Here is an 11,479-nt window from a genome sequence, read left to right on the forward strand (position 1 = left end):
GCATTTTAGCAACATTAAATCTTATTAAAATCTGTTCATATACACACCCAGGAAGACAAGCGACCACTTAGATATGGTCATTTTCAAGTTTTCATAAATTCTGAGAATGTTTGGGAATTACGTATACTAAGGCATTTGTGAAAATTCTATAGCAATATAGAGTAGGAAAGCGGCCGTGCGTTTGGACAATTAATAGACACTGCTGTGAATAAAAACATCTGTCTTGTCCAGGAACAGAGTCTACACAGACTGGTGCGCTATAGCCAATCAGAGCTACAGTAGACCTTTATAAAAACAAGCAATTCACCTACCATCATTCACTTTGAACTGGACTGTGTGTTTACAGGCAGTTGCAACAGCGCGACTTTAGATCATTAGAATGCATTCGGGAGTCCTCTTACATTTGGTAACTTTACAGTCCTATTGATCAAACAACCATGAAAAGGTAGGCTTTCTCTCCCTCAGTTATGCACATCAACAACAACAACATCAACAACTAATGCTAGCCAGAGCAAGATGAGCTAAAATCTAATGAAGGAACATTAGATAAACCCTCTCAAACTTTTTCAGCTAGTTGGCCGTCAAAATTGCACTGATAAACGATGGGGAATTGTAGCCTCCTGGTCCTTCTGCAGCTTGTCCCAACCAAGCACCCACGCTAACTGGCTAAAGTTGGCTAGCTTGCTAGCTAGCTACTTCCAGACACAAATGAGAGAACACCTCACTCTGACCATTTTACTCGCCATAGCAGAGCTGGTTAGGCTGTTTACATGTTATCTACAGCGTTCTTGACTAACTATTACTTTTTTTGCCTACGTTTACTGACACTGGTCATATTCAGCAGTTGTTGCACGTTCGTAAATTCATCAGTTGCTCTGCTCTCTGGCAGATTCAGACGAAAGTGCTCCAGAGTGAATTTGCAAACGCAAGAGATATGCTAACTCTGTAAAAGTCGTTCAAGTTCTTGCTAGCTTACCAAATGACACCTGCATCTCTAGCTGTGTATAGCCAACGAAAAACAATATGATATGAGGGGAAAAAGTCAGTCACTCACCCACTCCTCCAATGGCATGACATGACATCCTCCTAGCAGCTAGCTATCTAGCTAACGTTCGGCTCCATATTTTTAGCTTGCTAAATAAATAGATACGCTTGCCTATTAGCCACGTTATGACTGACTTGTGATCATTGCCATTGCTAGTTTGATTGTATTGACATTCCCAGCCTTAGTTACATTCGTCCGTTTTTGTCCAGATTATTGAGTCATTGAAACTGAAACAGTGCATTCCGAATGGAGGCAGCAAACAATGGACCAGGCCAGCTGTGATTTACAACCTGATAGCAATATTTTTTTGACTACCAAGAAATGTATTGGTGAATTATATTAATCATGCATTGAACAGCATCCATCTATTCTGCCAACAATGCCTTAGTGTACAATATAACCTATTTTTAAAACCTCTTATAAAGTTGGTTTTGTAGCATAAACTGGGAATTTGATATTTTTTACTGATATTATGATTGTCTGTTTGTTTCATATTGCAAAGTAGTTAAAACGCTGTCAGTTCCACTTTAAACTTTAGGTCACTGGTTACTTTGTGTGCTAAACATTAAATGCTTTTTGCAATGGGAAGTAATAGCTGTACATTTCGATTGGGAAATGCTTAATGGTTGTGTTTTTGTATTCTTATGATTGGGACCTACTGGCTTATTATGTCAGAGTTTATGGAATGCTTATCCTTTAACATAATGCTGTGTGTGACTGCTGTCTTTCCATTGGCCCTATACAGTGGTGTAGTGGTGCCTGGAGAAGTGGGTATACTCTAATTTGGCCAAAAAGTCCCAAACGGCCCGCCCAGCGAAGGAAAGGCACCCTGTGTGAAAATTCCTATGTTTTGCTATGATTTTTTATTAGTTTTCCTATAGATTTGTCTGATTTTCACTCTCAAAATCACGCTTTTTAATATAAAAAAAATATAATATATTGATGGTCTAAGTCCACAACAATGCTTAAACCACATCAATCTGATTGGGTGGGCCTGTCAAGGCCTGGCTCCCCAGTGGGTGGGCCTCTGTCCACCCCATCCATGTCTACGTCCCTCATGCAAACAGCCATCATGCACATCACAAATAGCCTACCTGGTTAGCATACCCATTTCTGGTAGATATCATAAGTTGAAACGTCTTTCCTACCCTACCGGCTACCGATGTCATTCTTCTGTGTGCTGCTCCATGCCAAAACAAGTTGAGAGCTGCACACTTGCTGCCTGCAGATGATATTCCGTTGAAACTAGGCTATGTGTGCGGCGCGCATGTGAACATATTTCACGTGCTTTGCGATTGTGTAGCCTACTTTGTGCATGATTTCTCTATTGTGCTACATCATTGATCAATCGTATACCTCCACTACACTACTTTGATACGCATCAGTAGGGATTAAGAAGTGAGTATAAGCAATGCCCACTGAAAAAAAGTGGGTATAAGGTTTATACCTGCGTATACCCTCCACTACACCACTGGCTCTTTGTGTTTTACAAAAAGTGCGCTCTCCTACATGAGTGCGCTGGTATTACGGTTGCTGTCACACACTGATGGCCTATAGGTACTCCATTGCGCAAACATGTCTATTATATATATAAAGTGTTAAGTTGCGTCAATTCAAATCTGGTATAGGAACAAAAAGAGGTCAATACACGTCTTCTAAAATAGACTAGTATTTTAATTAATGCAAAGACTTGAATGGTAAGTATGATGTTCGTATATACGGGCCCACTGAAAAACCACGCAGGGCAGTCAGAGAACTGAGCCATTGTTATAAGTTCTTCTTTAAATACTCTGACAGAGATAGTTCCTGCTCCAAGCAGGCCTATCAGAGTAGAGGCTGGGCGTGGTTTAAACTTACCCAGCCTATCGTCAATGCACGGGCTGGTCCCATCCCCTTGGCGCTTCACTGTTGCCAGGCATTAGTTGTTATCTCCACAACTTGTCTCGAGTCAACAACCTCAGACATTTTTGTAGCAGAACACATGTCCTTGAGCGGTTTAACAAAGAGGCAGTGTGTGTGTATGTGAGACACAAGTCTTATCTCATCCTACCCCCCTAACAGTTCCCCACATTAATCACAGCTTGTTATATTAAACAATCTATATCAGTACAGTACAAACCTATTATGTTTAATCATTAATGTATTCTTTCTAAGCTAGGCATCACATCTAGTTATAAGAAAATAGACCCCCACAATCCCCCTTTTCACACCCGCTGGGTGTGAACCCAAAATAAGAAATTTCAGGGAAATGTAGGATTCCCCCTTTTGACACCCACTAGGGTGTCACTCATTAAAATACAATACAAACAAAAAGAATCACACTTTTATTAATAGGCAATAATGATAATAAAAAATAAAAACCCTCAGTCCTTCCATCTACACCTAACTTGTACTAGGTTGGCTACCAGCCACCCAGGAACTTTAAACCTTCACATAAGGAAAGACAAAAATTCACAATGGTTAACTTGATTAATAAAGCATAAAACATAAACAGGGAAGTAAACGTTGACCCCCTTTAGACACCCTCTAGGGTGTCACTCCACCACCTCACCAATAGCAAACCAAGGGTCATCCTTTGTCAACCCCATCTCAGTGTCTGCATCCCCTTCTTGAGCCCCTAGGAGGGGCATCATACCAGCCGCATGCACGACATCTGTAACAGACTTTCTCAGACAAGGAATTACACAGGCAGCACAGCACATTAATATTAGAAACACAACTACTAGGGTCAGAAATCCAGTAACCACCAATGATGCGAACTTACCAAACCACTCCCCCAACCAGGAGAACAGTCCGTTTCCCTCCATTCCAGCCATGCTCTTCATTTCAGCTGACAGTTTATCTAAACCAACTAGGGCTTTAGAGATACTCCCATCAGGACTGGTATTGTTAGGGATAAACGTACAACAATGGCTTACCATTCTATAGACACCACCCCTTTCTGCCTGATCTAGAGCCAACCTCTTTTTACTAAGTCATAAGAGTGAGATGGCGGATAATTGTTCAAAAGATCCCTTCTGTTGCATCCCTAGTCCAGCCAATAAATCGTTGTTGGTCGTAATAGATATAATTAATCCAATTCACAATTTTGTTTATTGTCACCCACCAAAAGAACGTGGTAGTAAACCCTTCCCCTAATTGTTTCATAGCTCGGTATCCATCCGATACCCCCCTTGGTATCCCAATCGCATCCATCTAAATAGGGCTATTCTCCTTCTTGTTAAAACTCCTCCTACATCTGTTTAATCCTTGGTTCCTGGTAACTAATTCTAACTAGCTGAACCAGTAGAACCAGGGCGCATGTATCTAGCCACCCCTTTGGAATTCTCTGCCTACACTGCCCTTACTGGCACACGCCCACCACACATCGGTTACAGGGGCTGTAAGGTTTAGAATTCTCTCCTGTGCTTCCGAACTTAAGTCTGTCACATTACTACTATCTCCAATTGATAATTGGTGATGTCTTTATTTCTCTTTACCCCCCTTCTGGATGTTCAGTCCCACCTGGTCTCATATCCCCATCCCCAAGTGTGTTTAAACACTTGAGTCTAGGAACAATCCGCCGTGGGGGCCGAACACGAATATAATGGGATTTTATAATCCCAATTTTCTTATTGACATGTACCCCACCCGTTGGCTACGTCCCTAACCCTTATTTTGAATCTGACAGTCTGCCCTTCTCTGACTCCCATTTTGTAGGCCACTCGTCCTTGACGGTCAGTATGTCGGGTCGCTTCTCTTCTCTTTTACTTCTTAACAATGGTAAGGGCATAGCGCAACTGGTGGTGGATCTTGACATATCAAGACCATTACCGAGACTATGGTGCAACTCAAGTTATCCATATTCCCAAAAACCGCCAACCCTCTCCTGTCCTCAGTCTTTCTGCTTGGTACTACCCCATACTCACACCCTGAGAACACACTACAGTGATGATAGGTCGGGGTAGGAGATCTTCGTTAACAGAGGTGATCCCCAGACCCTATTGGTCTAGTTCTTCTCTCTAACTCTGCATGTGTTCAGTGGTGCTTGCATGTGTTCTTACCTTTTTGCAGTGAGGTAACGTGGACCCAGGTTGCTCTTTCTGCTATTCTAATGGCAAAGGCAGTGACCAATATAACCTGATAGGGCCCTTCCCAACAGGCCTGCTTCCAGTTTTTCTTCTTTAGGGACTGGATGCTCACCAGTCACCTTCTCCTTTAGTTCACCTGTGGGGCACAAAACCTCTGACATACGGGTGTGGTTAATAAACTATCTTCACACATGTTCAGCTCTCAATTTCTATTTCTGACTGCATTCTCTTTCTAGACTGTATCTAAAAAAAAAATTTAAAAGTATTTTGTCCTCTCCTTCGTATATATTTATTATTTAATCCTACCATCCCCCTTTTGACACATGTTTTGCTCATGTGTCAATATTACCACCTACCTAAACAATCACTTAGGTAATATTGGTAATTTATCATCCAATTGCCATCCCTTATTTTTAAATACTGCCTAATTTTAACATACTAGGTGTGTTGTTTTTTATTTGAAAAACCCAATTTGAAAAACAACAACCACAAATAGCCAGGCCCCACTTGATTTGGTAGCTCACTGCCTAACTTCACTACTGCTCCCCCTCGCCCTGGGCAACATTCCAATGAGATAAGCTAATCTCTTTCTCCTGGTTATACATTTTGTTAACCTTCAATTACCATCAGTAATCTAAAGATGGTAGTACACACAAAACATGATACAGATATCCCCAGTCCTAACCCATCAATAATTGTTTGTATCAATCTAATTCCTCATAACTAATCCATAAAACCACTCAAAATTCCTCGAGTATAAAATGATTATTTAATTGATTACCCTAAATCTGCTACATGTGATCTCATCTCAAATGATCCATTATCAATTATTTGATCAACCCCCTAGGAAAATCTGTCTCCCCTTCTATTGTTCCTGTCCCCCCTGTAAATGTCATATTTCCTTTTTTAGCCAATACAATCACGGTTACATCAAATGTTCCCTCCTTTGGCCATTTAGTTACTATCTTTCTGGTCCTTTTTCTCATTTGTTAGAGATATTACCAATATCTTCACTATTTTCTGGGAACCTTCTCTTCATGATTGCTACTGGTGATCCTGCCATCTCTACTTCTGGTGTGGTCTAATGTCTATATTAGGGTGTAAGGTAAATTATTCCTGTTGTCTTTTTCAGCTAAATGTTTTATATCCCTCAGTTAATGGTATTTTCTCCCTAATATATCTTCATACTCTCCTTCTTTCCCTAAATGAGATTTAATCCCTTGCCTTTCCTCTACTATCCTTCTATCACTACTGGATCAATGATAATAACTGCAATAACTATTTCACATTAAATTGTGCCTTTTTCTGATAATGTTATAATTTTAGCCTATTGCATTACTTTAGTTTAAAATATAAGTTTGTTTATTTAACAAATCTAGAACCCACTATAGGTTGGTGCTATTCCCTCAGCATAATAGCTAAAGCTACTTGCATCCCCTGGTCCCCGTAACGAAAATAAATTATAGTTCTAGAATTCACCAACTATTTGCATACACCACTGGTGTTAAGCAACCTATCGAATAAAGTAATAACAATTAGAATTTATCAAAGCACTGCCTTCCAGTCAAGTATTTAGACCTCTACTTGAAATCTTACAGCTCAATCTAACTCGCTTGACTGTCTCAATTTTTTTTTCCGCTAACCAGAGCCATAAATTATTCTCCTTTGTCCTCAACTAAATTTTCACTGCTCTATCGCCATTTCAGTTCGCTATTCAATTTCTTTAACTGTTCTCTCTGATTAGGCCCTAATTAATAAAACAAATACTTGCTATCGTTGATAAGCATACATTTAATTATATTCCTATCATTTGAACTATCTCTCACCCCTCCCCTTGCTCCTTCCTACACAACGGGGGAGGCGTGGGACCTTGTAACATATTTTCATAGACCTTTCTAGAATACTTCTACTTAAGCTATCTAATTCAACCTTTCACATTTCTCAATCCACGTAGTAATCTAGGTCTATAGCCCCAATGCGAAAGCTTTACCCACTGTCCCTACCTGGGTTCGAACCCGGGACCCTCTACATACATTGCCAGTCACCCCACACATTCCGCGATGCTTTCAAAGTAAATACTTCCAGTTCATAGAGCAAGTGACGTCACCAAATGAAAACCGCACTAGCTCTCACCTCATTCAGCAACACAAAAACTCTCTCTCCCTTCACCCATTCCCTATTGAATAAGTGAGTCTTTCTATTTAACTCCAACCACGCTACAAATCTTCCATACAACATCAACAAACCAAATACTCAGTAGTATCCGGTCACCACCCATACCAGCCGCCGAATTCACTCATACACACAGACCCCACCCCATGCCACCGAAATGCCCAACAAAACATAATAGTTCAATGGAACCCCCTATTGGCTCTCCACTATTCATACATTACTTCCAAAACCACACCAGTCATGGTCCGATCACCCATCAAACCCCATCACATGATTGCTTCAACATAATTATTTAAAACCAGTATTATGCTATGTCAAACATCAAACGTTACAGTTCAATTATATCAGTTCAAACGTTTCAGTTTAGTCATACTAGTTATTCATTATTTTACCTTTATGTTCCCAATTATTATTAACGGGTTATACGGTTTAAGCAGCTACAGACTTCTTTAACTCCTAATTAGTTTTCTATCAAGGTATACAGGTTTATTAATTTTAATAACCCGCATTCACTCTTTTATTACACTGGGATCATTCGCACTCTCATGCATACAACTCCCTATACTCTAAAGTGTCCCTATGATCCTAGCCGTATCTAGCCCTCTGATACGTGTCAGTAGTGCAACACCTTTAACCAATAATTCCCTACGCCTCCAGTTCTCACCACTGGTGATCCTAGCCTGGAGTTGACTAAAATGTAAGTGTCCCTATGATCCTAGCCGTATCTAGCCTTCTGATACGTGTCAATAGCGTAACACCTTTAACCAATAATTCCCTATATCCTCAGTTCTCACTCCCGGTGATCCTAGCCTGGGGATTTCAGTATTTTTCCCCGATCCTAGCCGTACCTAGCCCTCTGGTACGTGTCGGTGGAACAATACTCTATGGTACCAAGGTTTAACATCACATTCACCACAGGTTTGCATGTCACAATATGGTGCTTATCTACTCATAATAATTCGTATAATAATTCATAATTTAGTTCACTTACATCAGACAGGTGTTTCACAAAATTAATTTGGATAAAGCCAATGTGCAGAACTTTAGTTATATAACAATAGGTGTCTGCTTACCTGTTTTTAGTAGTCCGGACTCTTTGTGAAACACACCGTCCAACGACAGCGATGTCCAATCGGCCGGACAATACCCAGCGAAGTCCCTCTACCAGATCACGTCGGCGGTCACCAATTGTTAAGTTGCGTCAATTCAAATCTGGTATAGGAACAAAAAGAGGTCAATACACGTCTTCTAAAATAGACTAGTATTTTAATTAATGCAAACACTTGAATGGTAAGTATGATGTTCGTATATACGGGCCCACTGAAAAACCACGCAAGGCAGTCAGAGAACTGAGCCATTGTTATAAGTTCTTCTTTAAATACTCTGACAGAGATAGTTCCTGCTCCAAGCAGGCCTATCAGAGTAAAGGCTGGGCGTGGTTTAAACTTACCCAGCCTATCGTTAACGCACAGGCTGGTCCCAGCCCCTTGGCGCTTCACTGTTGCCAGGCATTAGTTGTTATCTCCACAACTTGTCTCGAGTCAGCAACCTTAGACATCTTTGTAGCAGAACACATGTCCTTGAGCGGTTTAACAAAGAGGCAGTGTGTGTGTATGTGAGACACAAGTCTTATCTCATCCTACCCCCCTAACAGTTACCCACATTAATCACAGCTTGTTATATTAAACAATCTATATCAGTACAGTACAAACCTATTATGTATAATCATTAATGTATTCTTTCTAAGCTAGGCATCACATCTAGTTATAAGAAAATAGATCCCCACAAAAGGCTGTTAAGATATTAATGTTTCAAGAAAGGAGTGTATATATTTGGCCTGGTGAAGCGGTTTTATGCGCTGACTGAATGGAAGCTGATAATTATGAGTTTTTTACTCTGCTGGTCTCGGGAAGAAATTACGAGTCCTCACTGTTCGAGACCGAGTCAAGACCGAGGACAAATGTATCCAACACCGAGACAAAGACCGAGACACTCAATATGTGGTCTCGATCAAGGGATACTACGGCGGCAGGTAGCTTAGTGGGTAAGAGCGTTGTGCCAGTAACCGAAAGGTCGCTGGTTCTAATCCCCGAGCCGACTGGGTGAAAAATCTGTCGATGTGCCCTTGAGCAAGGCACTTAACCCTAATTGCTCCTGTAAGTCGCTCTGGATAAGAGCGTCTGCTAAATGACAAAAAAAAAAAAAATAATAATAAAATAAAATAAAAATAATAAAAATTTTTTTTTTTAAATACTACACTGTGTAGTATAGTAGTCTCCAGTATACAACAACATTATATAGTAAGTACCCTTCAACGATCGAGGGGATACTACAATGTGTAGTATAGGATTCTCCAGTATACTACACAATTCTAAAGTAATTCTTGCATAAACGAGTGATACAACAGTGTCTAGTATAGTATTCTACAGTATACTACAAAATTCTAAAGTAAGTACTACACATGATCAAGGGATATTACAGTGTGTAGTATAGTATTATAAAGTATACTACAAATGTCTATAGTAAGCACTGCATGATATAGGGATACTACAGTGTGGAGTATAGGATTCTACAGTATACTACAGTTTACTACAGAATTCTATAGAATTCTATAGCAAGTACTATAGTATTCTATAGTAAGCGTTAGTATTTTTTAAATGGGTACTCCCCAATCCTTTTGTGTTTTAAGATCTAGCTAAAGCAAAGTTAAAGGTAGCTCTGCAAAAAAGACAATGGCCTATCTACTGGTGATTTAACCATAATTAGAACCAGGAGTTTTCCCTGACCACTTGACCTAAACCAGGAAAAACTGTAACTAGGCACTAAGTTTCTCTTGGTCAGGTCAAATGGTAAGGACAAACTCCTGGCCCTACATATAATGTCATATCCCTCTCTCTAGGAGCGGTGCTTCCAGTAGGCGGCCTCCTCCTGGGTGAGTCCTTCATCGAGCCCCTGAGCAGCATGCTGGTCCGGGTGGGTGGCGGTAGCATCCGGGCTGGGAAGCTGGTGCCTCATGCCGGGGGGTTCCAGGCTCTACTGGACAGCCAGACTTTGGTTGCCCGTATCCGCCTGGTGGAGCTTCTGCGTGGGCTCAGAGAGGACTGGGGCTCTGGGGAGATGGGTTTGCAGGGTTTGCAGGCCCAGAGGAAGGAGACTGAGCTGGGACGGATCCAGGCTGCAGCCAAGGAGTTGGAGCAGGCCTGGGGGAAAGGGCTACACTGTCACCTGCAGCTGCTGAGCCGGCTGGAGACCCTCCTGGACTGGGCCTGGGGCGTTGCCCAAGATGGTGGCGTCCAAGGTAGGTTGTTTTCACAACTGCTTGTGTACTTTGCCAATTATTTTCGGCCAGGATTCAATCAGATCAACCTTAACCTGCGGTAACCAACAAATGCATAGCTTATAATTGCTTTTGTTTAGGTGTGTCGGAGGTGTAAATGCACTGAAACGATCAAATCCACAAGCGGCACCCAGCATTATACCTATCGTGGACATTGCCATCACATTAGTAGAAATCCCATGCAGTTTGAACACTGGGATTTGTGATGTCATCTACACCTCATTTAGGCAGATATAAATCCTTATTATTTTGTTGAATGATTTTCAATTTGAGTGTCATTATTTTCTGAACTTCTCACGCGGGTGGGATATATTCTGAACTTCTCACGCGGGTGGGATATATTCTGAACTTCTCACGCGGGTGGGATATAAGGAGTCGGGATGGTTTTGTGACAATGACCGCAAGATTAGCCGCTGACGGATTTGACAGCTCCAACACAGTTACACCTCCAACACCGCCTTGACAAGAGCAATGATAAGCTATGCGTTTATCGGTTACCACGGGTTAACAATGATCTGATTGAATCCTTACTCCCAATCCAGCAGTTTAGAAATAGAGAGAATGGAAGGCCAAGTTTAGGCCGGGTGTAGGCAGTGGCGGATGAAATGGCTGAAAAAATCAGTTTTGTCCGTCAAAAGGTTAATCTGTCTTCATGGCCGCCCCTTATACCAACTGCTTTCGGGGTTAAAAGGGTTAAGAGGTATGGGACATGACACTCTGTATCCTACTACATTAGGAGAAATCCATCTCCCTGGTTCTGATCTGTCCCTGCCGGCGCTGCCTGGGATGGAATATCCTGATCCACAGGGCTCTGGCCTAACGGTCCCCATCCTGGGGGCTCAGATGGACCCCGTG

General features: G+C 41.5%; 1 protein-coding gene across 1 annotated transcript in view; it reads left to right on the top strand.

The window, feature by feature from the left end:
* LOC311101485 (uncharacterized protein) overlaps positions 1 to 10,721 on the top strand; it is a gene marked incomplete at its 3' end in the record, with an annotated part of 31,743 nt that extends 21,022 nt beyond the window's left edge. Inside the window, exons 17-18 of the mRNA XM_084142637.1 lie at positions 10,187 to 10,585; positions 10,705 to 10,721. Coding sequence (XP_083998763.1) covers positions 10,187 to 10,585; positions 10,705 to 10,721 — 416 coding nt within the window. The remainder of the gene's footprint in view (positions 1 to 10,186; positions 10,586 to 10,704) is intronic.
* Between the last annotated feature and the right edge of the window lie 758 nt (positions 10,722 to 11,479).

This window comes from Coregonus lavaretus, assembly GCF_964263955.1.
Source record: "Coregonus lavaretus genome assembly, chromosome: 26".
Taxonomy (NCBI): domain Eukaryota; kingdom Metazoa; phylum Chordata; class Actinopteri; order Salmoniformes; family Salmonidae; genus Coregonus; species Coregonus lavaretus.